The following is a 13,862-nucleotide window of genomic DNA, read 5'->3' as shown; positions in this document are numbered from 1 at the left end:
TCACTTTGGATGCTTATGTTTCTTATTGGCTTACTCTAAGCACAGAAACTACTATATGTCCATCCATTATTTAGTCCCTGGTTCTGCACTGTGGTGTCCTCGCTGTTACAAGAAATGTTTGGAAAAGTTTTTCAATAGCACAGTGCACCTCTAAGGGTAATTTTTGCTGTTTTGTGGGCTGATATGTCTTAAAGATATGTGTCTGCACTATGTTTTCCATTGCTGTCTTATCAAATGGTTGAGATCACAGATCTGTTGTCTTCTTCGGGTCCCTATCATTTGTTACCTGCATGGGCCGCATGTCCTTTGTGCTGCTGGGTGTGATGTATTTCACTGTAGACGTAAAGGAATGGTGCGGCCAACCTTTCATTTATCCTGGTATGAGAATTTTCTTCTTTAAAGGAATGGTTTTCCCAAAAATAAAAAATTGCTGGAAATGTATTCACCCTCAGACCATCCAAGTTGTACATGAGTTTGTTTCTTAATTCAGAAATTTTGTATACATCACTTGCTCACCAATGGATCCTCTGCAGTGAATGGGTGCCGTCAGCATGTAAGTCCAAACAGCTGATAAAAACATCACAATAATCCACAAGTAATCCACATGACTCCAGTCCATCAATTAACATCTCATATTCTGACGGCACCCATTCACCATTGGTGAACATGTGATGTAATGCTAAATTTCTCCAAATCTGTTACGATGAAGTAACGTGAAGAAGAGAGATGAAGAAAGTTGAAGAAGCTCATCTACATGTTGGATGGCAAAATTAAATTCATTTTCAGCACATTTTCATTTTTGGATGAACTATTCCTTTAAAGCATCATTTTATCAGCCAATCCAATCCAGAAAAGCTTACTGTGCATTTGCAGGGATGAACTCTATATTTGTCTATGTTGGACACTCTCTGCTGGGATTTTACTTTCCTTTCAGCTGGGAGATGCGTTTTCAGGACAGTCACTGGGAACAGCTTTTCCAGAGTATATGGGGTACTGCTCTTTGGGTCTTCATTGCCTACCTGCTCTACCACAAAAAATATATATATATATTTCTCAAAATCTGATGCTGCCGGTGTTTTTGTCTCATAAAAGTTTTTTCTTTAGTTTAAGTTACAGGCTAAAATAAAGTCTTAATTATTAAATAATTAAATAAGTGCAACATTCTGTTTAGGTGTTTAATATTGTGCACTTTTTAATGAGTATTCAATTTTATAAAAAAAAAATAATAATAAAAAAAACAGGACCATTTTGGATCCAAGATCATTGATATTTGTATTTTTTGTGAGTGAAGAATGTCTCTTTTCATGTCTGTAAAACTGAATTTTGTGCTATCCTATGTTCAATTAGTTAATAGGCATAAGAACCGAGACCAGGGGATCAGATTTACTGTCTTCCATGGACACCTGCAGTGTTTTATTTGATGTCAGTTGTGTTAAGACCTGAACGTAGTGATTAAATCAGATTTGCTGAAGTGGTACTTAACAAATTAGAACAAGCGATTCCACCACTTGAGGGGTAGCCATTATATATCGGTTGCCATGGCCACCCCCCTTTGGTGCTGTGAGACAGAGAGTGGGTACCATCTGCTCTTCAACTGACAGCCCTTTAATATGGGTCAAGCTGGACGACTCACTGAGGAGTGTTTCTGGGGCCAGCACTTTTCATGCTCACACTAATGCAAAATCAGGGAAATTACACCAGCAGACCCCATGCACATACGGAAATTGCTTTGTAACACAAAAAACCCTGATGTTTTCTGTCAAGTCATATTCATGAGATCGAATAAAGTCACAAGCACACATTTCTGGAAGCTCTGCAGCAGTGGTTTTCAGCTGGTTTTGCATCAAGATCTTAATTTTAGTGGCAAACCAAGATTTGTTAATAGGAATATGTGTAAAATTCCCAAAAGAATCTGATGTCTCTCTGTTAGGTCACCCTAAAATTTTAATTCTGTCATCATGTTCTCATCCTCATGCCCTTCCAAACCTGTATGTCTTGTCATACGTCCCAGACAAATGTTGTCCCGTCCTCAAGAGGCCATCTCTTGTTATCCTTATTGTTATCCTTATTATGATTGTCCAGTCCCCATCTTTGCTAAGAATACACTTCTGTTACTAAGCAGATAATATTTTATTGTTAGTGACTCTTGCTGATATTTGTTCTCTCATGCAGTATTTTATAGGCTACTCCTAAAAATAAAATTGTTAACTCTATCTATACATGTATTTTTTATAAAGCATGTATTGTTAGATTTTATTATCTGTTTGAACTCTGTTATTATTTATTTTATTACATCAATAATTAAACCTCACAAATATTGTGATTGGCGCAAACCATGTTTATTATTTTGCAAGAGATGCCATATTTGATATAGTGAGGTTTCTTTTACCTTGTTCATGGTTTTCAAGTATGAGGGAATCTGTCTAATTTGGAGAAGTGTCAAATTACAGATAAATTTGCAGCAAAATACTGTGGAGTTTGATTCGCCTAATGGTCCTTGAAGAAAACAACAACAAAATATATGAGTGTTTACTGCTCCTCTTTAAAAGTGTGATAAGCTTATTTATTTTGCTATCTTAACTTAACTGTGCTTAGCAGATATGGTTAGTTGCATTTTATGATTTTATTTTAGTTTCAAAGAGACCTGTTTAGAACCACTGACCGACTAATAAATTCTCTCTGAAATTAGCCATTGCAAGACTCCAGTAATATAATAGTAGAGGTCAGAAGTGTCCAAGAGTATCACCACGTCTGGCTGTAAGTGGTCAGAAGATGAGAATCTGTCAGGGTGCAGAGATTTAATCTCAGAGTGTTCTCAGAAATGGCTCTCTGCTGACCTCTCACTTATAAATGACTTCTGCAGAAGCTTGTGAACAAACAGGCTGAATTATTTGATCAACACAGCAGTAGTGTTTATCCTTTGCTTGGAAGCATAAAAAGCAAATGCAATCTATAGTTTGTATACAGTTTTTGTATCATCTTCAATACAGTGCTTTTGTAGGACATTTATGATCCTACTGAAGCGGCTGAAACATGTGAACCTGTTCACTCTGCATGGAATTCAATTGAACCCGTTCTCTCTGTTAGTTAATGAGAAAGCTTTTCATTTTGAGGATCATATTACCCATTTAAACTATAGCCTATGAGTGAAGCAAACTGGTCAACTGATTTTGGGAAAGGACTAATGACTAATATTGTGCTACTTTCCCAGTGGGAAGATGGACATTGTTCAAGAGCTGTAGCTTTATCTACTACAGTAAGCACTTTCTGAATCGATATTTTATTAATAAAGTACTTATCATCATTATTATTTAATGCAAGGTATATAGATGCAAAGCTTTAAAGGCAAAATACCACTGAGAATAGTTCCACCATGTTTGATGTAAACAATGCTTTCCTATTTTCTACTCGCACAATACTAAATGAGAATTTTTGACACAATCTGAGTAAAAATTGCGATCGTATCTACTATAAGACGAGCTTTCATCTGAAAATGATCTTGTCAAGCAACCACATTCAAAAGGAACTGATGTGGTGGTAAATGTCATGAATCTGCCTATGCATTGCCTAATCTATATTGATTTACATTGACCATATGTCTGTAAATACCACCGTGTGTCTGGTTTAGAGTAACCTGAGCTTTTTTAATCTGCATCATGTATATGGTGATGAGCCTACATGCTGCTATGTAAACAAAACCATCCTGTGGCTAATATGCAGAGTAAGTGAAATATTTATACTGCATAAATATCTTTTAATGAACAAACAGGTGGAGTTTGAAACAAGGCCTTTGCACTCTGTATTTTCATGGGCCATAGTTATAGTTGTTGTGTATTGTTCACACTTGACCACCATCATTTATGTGAATTTAAAATTAAATTCATAAACAGTATGAGTACAGACAGTTACTGTGACCCACTGACAAGACGTTATATTTAAAATAAATAAATAAATAAAATTCTATATTAATATAATTACACAATTTCAATTCTGTACTGTCATTGAAACCATTTAACTTGGACGATGATAAAATAATTATTATTCATAAATCTTGAAATATGTATAAGTGAAGATTTTAAATGACCTTTTTGATTACTGGAAAATATGGATTTAATTCAAGTAATATATATATATATATATATATATATATATATATACTTAAATGATATTACTTAAAATATTACCATCCTTTTTATAGAAATAAAAATTAAGCAAAGCCAGACATATATTCCATACTGTCTGACTCTGCTTATTTTTTATTTCTATAAAAAGGATAGACATTTGTGCTATTTACATAGTACTCCCTATATATTTTGAGGGCTTTATGAATGGAAAATACCTCAATAACTCTTCTGGATGTAAAGCGACAGATAATTTATTTTGTTACCAACCCAAAGCATCTTTGGTTGGCCTCTTTCTCTTATGTTTGCTTAATTTGAGGCCTCCACTATAGTTTGATTTGGCATCCATCAGGGCAGACGTTAATTGGAGTGATAGCCCTGTGATGCACTGGTGGGTCGCCCTAGAGGCAGAGTAATGCATCATGCTTACCCCTCTTCACAGAGAGCTAAGCAGTCATCTGGTCCAAGAGCAGCCCAGCACAGACAGAGACTGGCTCACACACTGCCAAAACGGGCCGACACCATCTTGAACTCACAACAACTCTCTTAAACTTTGGCCTTTACTGACAATATTGAATTATTCACAGAACTGTTGTTTTGAATATTTCGGAGGATGTGAGGGACAATAGGCTTGGGTGTGGTTTGTCCTTAAAATACCATGTGGCTGTTTGTTGATCATTGTGCCTGTGCACCTGATTCTTATTAAACACTGTTTTGCAGAGCAAATAAAATGTTCTGCAATATTTTTTATTACTTTCACTTATTTTATTTTGAATTAGTTTGACAAATCTTATTTTGCTCATAGTTTTACCCTTTACCTCTGTTTGACATAGGCTACAACTGGACCTGTTCATTTCAAAGTGCACGCATCACAGTTCACGTTTTTATTTTTGAAGCTCTTGTGAATATTTTTCAATATTTAAAGTCAATTATACTGTATTGGCTACAGAAAAAAAAGCAAATTTCCACTCTTACTGACAAGGAAAAAGATTAAAGATGAGATCTACAAAGCAGTTCATTAGCCCAAACTAACACTTATGAAAATTACCTTGTTTTAAAATCATGTTTTTTGAGGAAATTATTTACTTTTCTTGAACAGTTTGAAACCAACACAGATAGTTATTACTGTAAAAAAAAAAAAAAAAAAAAGAAGAAGTAGAAGAAAAAATGCATTTATGTAATTGGAAAATGTATAGTTAGGCTAGGCGGCATACTGAGATAATTACCCCGTGTGACAACTAGCCCCGGTCTTCTCTACAACGCAGATATCTGTAAATGTATTTGTAGGCTACTCTTTAATCATTTTATACTGAGTTGTCTGCACTGCGTATTTAAACGGACAAAGAAAAACGGAAAATGAACGTTTATAAAAACTATCAATAATTAATAATATAATGCATAGCATAACTGACCAACTGACAAACGATAACATAAAACCATAAAGTCATATTGTCCTTTTCTAACTTACGAATATTTGCATGTCCCCAAAATGTAGTTTTATTTCATTAGGAACTCTTTGGCTCATTGGACAGCCGCTGATGTGATTCAGGACAGAAACACACATCTGAGGAAATTGGCTGGATGTGATGTGAACCTCCCCCTGCTGCGCTTTGTCTTGCGCTTGTTTTGTGTGTGTGTGTGTGTGTGTGTGTGTGTGTGTGTGTGTGTGTGTGTGCGCGCGCGCGCTGACGGTCCAGCAGCTCGCGCTGCAGTCACCCGTTAATGGGACATTCATGTTAAGGACTTTTGTGGCTCCTTCGCGCGATTCGTAAACAGTAACGTTCTGTTTTTTTAGGAATCAAAATACTTTTGCCTGTTCATTGAGAAATTACACTTATGATTGACAAGTATGGGAACGACGCGTGGAATCGTTTGGGGAGACATCGCGCTGCTCCTGCTTCTCCTGTCTGAAGGTAAGGATTTACTCCATAACAAGCTGATGTCACCCCGCGCCTCCTGTACGCTATTTAGCCCTCTTTGTTTGGGGTAAATAACAGTGTTGAGAGCTAGAAACGGGGAATTACTGTTCAGAGGCAGTAGCTACTTGAGCATTACACTTGTCGTATTTTAGAATTGTCGCCTCTGTGTATCCTTCAGTGACAACACGGGCTGTCTCTAAACCTAGAGAGCTGCCTACCTAGCCTGCGTTTTGAGCGAACCTTACGTTCCTCAGAGACATTTTTATTCCCTTGTTCTTTAGAACGCCTTCTACATCCAAGAATCCACAGATCGTAAGAACCTGTAATGTGACATGATTTTTTTTAAATCTCAAATTAACCCCAAATAGTTTAAATTGTTATTTGGGTTAAAATGGTTAAGAGGGTTATTTGCTGACCCTAGGATCCTGAAAGTAGGTTGTTCACTAGGTTTTGAGACAAAACCATGGTCCAAGCAGTGGCATCATAACCGGCGGAGGTGCTTTTGGCAGAAATGCTTGGCAGGTGGGCATTCCTGTGCTAAAACAAATAAAAAGATCTAGAAAACTTGAAACACAGTAAGCTATGCAGAGCCGTTGAATATTGTTCTCGCATTTGTTTAGAAGTTGTTGATTCATGGAAATAATTTTATTTGTTTTATTTGTTGAGAAATCTAATATTATTCTGATTATTTGCTGAAAAGTGTATTATTATTATTATTATTATGAAGAGTATTATATAAAACCAGCAAGGATATGTAACTTTTGCTTTCTGTAGGCCTATTTAATTCAAGTAATGAAGAGCAAAGTATTGTATTTCACAGTTTTTGTCAGTTTTCGCCCCCCCCCATCCCCATTCAAAGTCCACTGAATACTACTGGAGAAATTTAACAGATAGTTTCGTAGAGGCAATCTGGTGCTGAAGCCAAAATATGTACAACTCTAATGTGCCACAAGGTTCATGCAAGCAATACGCATGTCCCATACGTCATTATATCATAATCCCATTTATAACCCCTCTGCCCAACTGTACTAACACACCTCTCTCAAAATAACTGGAGTTAACTAGAGTCGAACTCGTTCCTGAATAGATCTTAAATCTCAGTGTGTGGCCAGTTGCATTAAAAAGGAATGGTCACATCGCAACAGCTTCAATACAGACAAAAGTGGAACATAGCAGAGGTTTCAAAGCTATTCTGGCCATTCGGAAGACATTTGGCAGTGTGTGAATGCAAAAGTGTTGCATTTGTCTTCGCTCAATAGTGGTTCCTGAATGGTGTTGATGGTGGTGAGGTTATTTAATGACTGAATGAACATTACTTAAAGAGTCAAAAGTGACAAAACAGCCAAAGATGCATTCTGATGCTAACTGAATCGCTCGGTCTAAATGATGATGGGAAATAGCATTTTAATGGTCTTGTTGACTCATCAAGTATATCTGTCCGATAACCTACCAGGAATTGTGCAATCGGAATGCAAAATTTATTGGAATACAAGTAAAATCAGCAATGATAAGGTCTGTTGGAAGCAGTTTATTGTTATTTTTTTTTCAACTGAGGCATGTGCATTTTGTCATGCAAGTTTTTGATATCATGATATTATAGATAATACATAATGCATCGTGTGGCAAGATCATATTGAAGGGAATTGCAATGCTTATTAAATAACTTATAATTAAGCATTTTAGTGAATGAAAAAAATTATAAACTAACTATATAAAACTTGTTAGTTTGCAGAAACAACCATGTTTTTAATGTGAGCTGTTATTCTTGTTAATCTTTTTTACTTAGTAATTAGCATTATTCATAATTTTCTGAGAGGTGTTGACTTTAGAATTGACCTTAAATAAACATTTAAATGAATATTGCCTTGATAATCACCAGGTGGTAAAGAACAATATGATTAGGTTTCATCCTACTGAACGTCTCCTGTTTTAACCTTTGTTAGAGATGATGCGGAAGCACCTTGATTCTTTGCCGTGAGGAAAACAAAAGCCTGGTGCCGAGAGGTGGTCAGAGGGCAGGTGTGCAGCAGGTGTGCTTAGCTCTGGGCAAACACAATTTGTTTGTCTTCCGAAAGGAAAATACTGCCAGTAAAATAATAGAGTACACAGCTCTGATAACAGATGAGTCTTAAAACCCCTCATTAAAGACACAGTATGGTTGGCAGCGCCTCTCGCAAAATGGATCTCATCTATTTTATGACAAGCCATCCCATGAAAATGGATGATGACAAAAGCAATAGGTTTTGTCCGTGCTGGGGATACATGTAATCATGTATCTCTGTCTGGTGTCACCACACTTGGTTTGATTTTTTGACATTTAAGCTACAGTTTGTTTGGCAGTGTTAAACAGTTGTTTGTCCTTGAATATAGTGTAAAGAGCAAGAGCTCATGTTTGCTGTTGATCAGACTCTCTTGGCATAAATTTCCTATTAACCTTTCAGAATAAAAGTTCCAAAAGGGGCTTGTTGCATGTTGTCATAGAAGCATCATTTTTGTTTCCCCAAAGAACTTTTCACTGAACAGTTTTTTTTCTTAATGTGAAGAACGTTTAAAAAATCCAAAGAACCTTTTTCCACTATAAATAACCTTTTGCGCAATTGAAAGATTCCATGGATGTTAAAGGTTCTTTATGGAGCCATGCATTTGAACAAAGAACCTTTATTTTTAAGAGTGTATGAAAAACAGAAACTTTTCCAGTCACCAAAAATAAGGTAGCAAAAGAGATCAATTAACCATTTTTTGTCAATATCACCTGTGCATACTGTTTATTTTCAGCAGTGAATGCTGCATGTGTAATTACAGAAATAAAAAATGTTTAAAGTAATGAATGACTAATAAGGTGATGAGCTTCTGTGCAATTGATAATCAAATATATCCTTTGACCTCTAAAGTCACACAGCTGTCCATAGCTTTCCATCACACTAGTTGTTTGCATAAAATAAGTCCAGACCCCATGTCACGTATTGTGTAAGGCATTGATTTGTGGATACACAGCTTTGACCCTGTTATTTTATCTGTCGGAGTGCCATGGCTTCTGACCTTTAAACCCAAGAGGTATTTCCTCATGATCAGGCCACAGGAGATTGGCCATCCGATGGGAAGTAACATTAGGGAATCAAGTTCAGACCACCTCACAATACTTCCCCACCCCAGCCCGTCCTGCATCAGCACAATTTTCATCAACTGTCATTGTAGACCGATAAATGCCAGTTGATACATTACGATGTTTTTTTGGACCTTATTGCAGTAAATTATTTAGTTTAGTTTGTTTTGAGCAGTGTATATAAATCCTGCCATTTTCCCCATCGTCATCTCTACTTTCACCATGATTGGAAAAACAGATTTGATGTCGGTAGTTACTTTTCTTATTTTCTATGTAGATTGTTCATACCCTAAAGAAAAGGAGAAAATCTATAGGCCAAATCTTTCATTTAAATCTTTAATGAAGCTCAATGACCTACGATTTTCAAATTTTAGCTACATTTTATACTGTATTTTTAAAAGCATATTACTTAAGATTGTCAAGGCGTTTAATATAAACCATAAGTAAGATGTATTGTATTGTACACATTATACTGATACATTGAAATAAATGTTTTAAAAAATCTAATCTAATGTAAATTAAGTGATTTTATTCAAGTCAAAAATATTATTTATCACTGAATCCTAGGCCTGTCGCAATAATCAATATATCGACTTATCGTGCAATATATGTACATGACCTAAATAATTTTTGGTGAGCAATATATCGCACATTATATTTACATAAAAATGAATGTCACCATGTTTTTTGCATTCCACTTGCACCTGTGTCTTTTGCAGCTTCTTGTAAATAACGTGGTGTAGTCATGAGGTGCTAGTTCAAATTTAAAAAATGCTTCTACAAACAAAGTTTCATCTGCAGATATGGTCTTGTTTAGGGATCTGTGCCTTTGTGCATACGGACATCTGACTGCTAAGTAGGGATTGTTTTTCAGCAATAGTGTGCACCCTTAATTTACCTTTAAAATGACAATAATATCGCTTATCGCAATTATTTCTGGGGCAATATATCGCACAACAAAAATATGTTATCGTGACAGGCCTACTGAATCCTTCTAAATGCATTAGGATACACCATCAAAAGTAAACCGAAGGGTTAGTTCAGGTAAAAATAGCGCCAATAGTGTTGTTTCAGTGCACTGGTGCCATTTCTTGTTTCAGTGTCGTAATAAAGGCTGTTGTCCTCATGATGATCCATTGTGCATGGACATTAATGAATCTACCAGAAACCACATTTGGACTAATTGCACAGCTTTTGTACCTATTGGAGTCGTAGCCCAGATCCCTCAGTTAGTTATGGGTCACATTTCTACCCCGTACATCAGTGGAATCTAATTTGCTTTGCAGGACAAGAAGACATTGATTGAAATTGTGTCCCAAGGGCATTTGGGGCTCTCGATTTCTACATGGGTCTTTATGTGTTATTTTCTTGTGGTCATTGATGCATGGTGTGTTGGACTGATCATTTACAACAATGAGCAACCAACACAATGGCTTAGTTAGGACCTAACTGTCCTCGTTTGGTCTTGTGTGTGTTTGGAGGGGGAAGGGTGCTGAATTGTGAATGGCTGTCATTTTGAGATTCATTCATTACCTGGAAATGTGTCAGTGGAGTCTGAACTACACTGAGACTTTTAAAAATTCAGATGCAGCCTTGGCATTAATACTGGAATCCTTTTCACTGAAACACTGGTAATTTGCTTATTTATACCTGCTCTAATCTTTAAATTCAGTTTTGTTGGTGTAATCAAATATATTAGTGAAGTCAGTTCATTCTGACTTGAATGAAAACACTTTCAGGATATTTTCTTATGTTCAGGATGTGGTTGATTTTTACATTGTACTTTTAAAATGCAAGACAGCATTTAGGAAATGCCTGCTCTTGATGACCTAACAGCTCAAACTCAATAGTCCATGTAAATTCACCCACTGGCCCATTTCAACCACGCACTGTGAATTTTAAGACTCAGCAGGTAAAAGTCATAAAAATTGTGAGTATGTGTTTGAAGCAGTGGAGGGGAACACTGAGGAACATCCTGAGTAATGAATCACACTGGAGGTTATTTCAGAATATTAAAAAAAAAAAAACGAAAGAAGAATAGAAAAAAGGCTCCGGGTTTTGTTTCTGTGTTTAGTCTAATGTTGATTCTTGTTTTGTCTCTGTCTCTGGCTTATATTATAACATTAAGTGAATAATGTTGGTAACTGCTTATTGTAATGATACCGTCCAAGAGAACATGTTGTTCAAAGGTCCCTCATTTATGAGCTCTAATGTCCCATCCAATCCCAAAAGAGATTATAAAGTAAATACAAACATACTGCCTTATCCCACAGGAGATGTGAAATTAGTCAAGTCAAGTCAAGTCTGCTTTATTGTCAATTCTTCCACATGTACAGCACATACACACAGAGAATTGAAATTGCTTTACTGTCAGACCCTTGGTGCATACAGATAACACTAACAGTAGAACATAAATACAGATATACAGATTAAATATAAAATACAACTATACAAATATACAAATAAGGTAAAATGTAAAAAAATATATATATAAAGCAGACCTCGCTCCTATAGTTTGTCTCATCTCTGTTGCTAATGAGACCCACTACAGTCGTGTCATCCGCAAACTTAATGAAGAGGTTGGAGTTGTGTGACGGTGTGCAGTTGTGGGTCAGCAGAGTGAAGAGGAGGGGGCTCAGCACACATCCTTGGGGGGCCCCAGTGTTCAGTGTGATGGTGCTGGATGTGTTGTTGCCGACCCGAACTGCCTGAGGTCTTCCAGTCAGAAAGTCCAACAGCCAGTTGCACAGCGAAGTGTTGAGCCCCAGCTGGACCAGTTTGTGAATGAGCTGTTGAGGGATGATTGTGTTGAATGCTGAACTGAAGTCTATGAACAGCATTCTGACGTATAAATTAGATTACTTAATGACGAACGTCCATTCTGTGCTTACCTTGATGGGATGCTGAATTACATTTCTGACATTGCATTTCTGATGATGATCGATAATGTTGTTGTTTGATAACAGCTTTAGATGTACACTTTAGATATGTTTAATTGTACTCTTTTCTGATTCTGTTATAGAAATCTACCATGTTGCATTTGGCTAATACAGTAATTTGTACTAACTGTACGATTCTTGTCTTTTTTAAATCACTCTGCTATCTTAAACCTTCTCAGTGTCGCATACTAAAGAAAAGGGACCCATGCACATTAGAGTGAGGGGAATTTAACCATAATAATCAATAATAATAGTCCCGTATTGAATTATAGCGTAAGTGGCAGTCTTTTAGTTAATTAAATCGTTGTGGTCACAGAGTAATGATTCTCATTACTATATTATAGAGATGGAGTCTTAATAATTTTGCTTAGTAATTAAGTATGTTTACTTTGATTAGTCCTCTTACACTACATTCATAGTGTCTCATGTGGATCTTAATTTAGGAAACAATATGAAATAATCTGCTTGGAATAATCAGCATAATTTTTATACTTATTTTATTTGTATTTTTGTATTATTTATTAGACACACATTGAAATTAATTATAATGTGAAAATGATTTATTATTGTTATTGGAAATAATAATAATAATTGTTGTTATTATTATTATTATTATTTGGTTATCGACTGAATGTGCTCGGCTGTTGATTAATATTGCTATTGATTGCTACTTCTCAGTTTTGGTCATCACTGGGGACAGATGCTTTGCACATTGACCTTGGCCGAAAGGGCAGGAGCCAAGAAACCGACATCTGCATGCTTTATGATGATCCCAACAAATAGAAGTTCTGATTGTCAGACTGAAATCATTATCAAGATTACACTACAGTGATATTTACAGCAGTTGTAGCTGCAGACATGAAGCTAGATGGGAATGCTAGTGATTTCAACAAACACATCCCTGTGTTTACATACAGCATGTCATGAATGGAGCCCTTTGAGGAGTAAGTGGATTATGGAAAGTGGATTGCTCTGACTGCTAGCTTGTTTCCGCCTTTTGACGAGTTCAAGGAAATGGCAAGAAAGACCTATGCACTCTTCCAGCTCCCATGATCTCATAGATGGTACATTTCTGTGGTGGTGTGCATGTTGAGCTAATTGAGTTCCTGTCTTTGAGCAGTCCGGTCCAGAGGTCGTCTATCCATTAACCTTGCTTGAAAACATGCAGGCGTTACCATCATAGAGACACTAATTCAGGTCATCGTATATGTCTGTTTGATTTTAAATGAATGCTCTGCAATGACTGCGGATTTATTTATATTCAGAACTGATTGGTCTCTTGCCATTTGATTAGATTGTTGCATCATCAGAAATGTTTCAAGTAGCAGACTCAAGAGTCACTCTAGGTTAAGATGAAGAGAGCTGGCACACCTTCTTTTGAAACATAACAACAGTGAACAAATTGCTGCTGGAAATGATGTGCAGATGTTTCATATAATGTATAATTCAAAATTAATATGACACGGGATTTCACTTGTTAAGCTTTTCCTGTCTCGTTTGTGCGTATGTGCACGTTAGGTTCAAAGTCAATTCGCCTGTGAGCTGAAATCAATATGTCAGATTGCATCATAGTGTTTACAACCATGATCCATGATGTGGCTGTGAGACGTCAGAGCAGTGAGCCCAGTCTGATGAAGTGATCAGTCGTAACTCCAAACATCCACCCTTCTGCCGTCACCTTAATACTCGCATAATGCTCGTCCACGTGCCACATCCTGTTATACTTGACTCACTGAATACCTCATGTCAATCTTGTGATGTCACAGAATCATTCCTGCTT

The 13,862-nt window shown here is 36.5% G+C and overlaps 2 protein-coding genes across 2 annotated transcripts in view; both read left to right on the top strand.

The window, feature by feature from the left end:
- Positions 1 to 1,064, top strand: part of LOC107655416 (heparan-alpha-glucosaminide N-acetyltransferase-like) — a 29,772-nt gene extending 28,708 nt beyond the window's left edge. Inside the window, exons 16-17 of the mRNA XM_016442900.1 lie at positions 268 to 378; positions 874 to 1,064. Coding sequence (XP_016298386.1) covers positions 268 to 378; positions 874 to 1,064 — 302 coding nt within the window. The remainder of the gene's footprint in view (positions 1 to 267; positions 379 to 873) is intronic.
- A 4,738-nt stretch (positions 1,065 to 5,802) lies between these two features.
- The window catches only part of LOC107655443 (proto-oncogene tyrosine-protein kinase receptor Ret-like), a 23,393-nt gene continuing 15,333 nt past the window's right edge, over positions 5,803 to 13,862 (top strand). Inside the window, exon 1 of the mRNA XM_016442933.1 lies at positions 5,803 to 6,034. Coding sequence (XP_016298419.1) covers positions 5,971 to 6,034 — 64 coding nt within the window. The 5' untranslated portion in view covers positions 5,803 to 5,970. The remainder of the gene's footprint in view (positions 6,035 to 13,862) is intronic.

This window comes from Sinocyclocheilus anshuiensis, unplaced genomic scaffold (genome assembly GCF_001515605.1).
Source record: "Sinocyclocheilus anshuiensis isolate Anshui unplaced genomic scaffold, SAMN03320099.WGS_v1.1 scaffold763, whole genome shotgun sequence".
In the NCBI taxonomy this organism is placed as follows: Eukaryota; Metazoa; Chordata; class Actinopteri; order Cypriniformes; family Cyprinidae; genus Sinocyclocheilus; species Sinocyclocheilus anshuiensis.
This window is presented reverse-complemented; position numbering and strand designations above follow the sequence as displayed.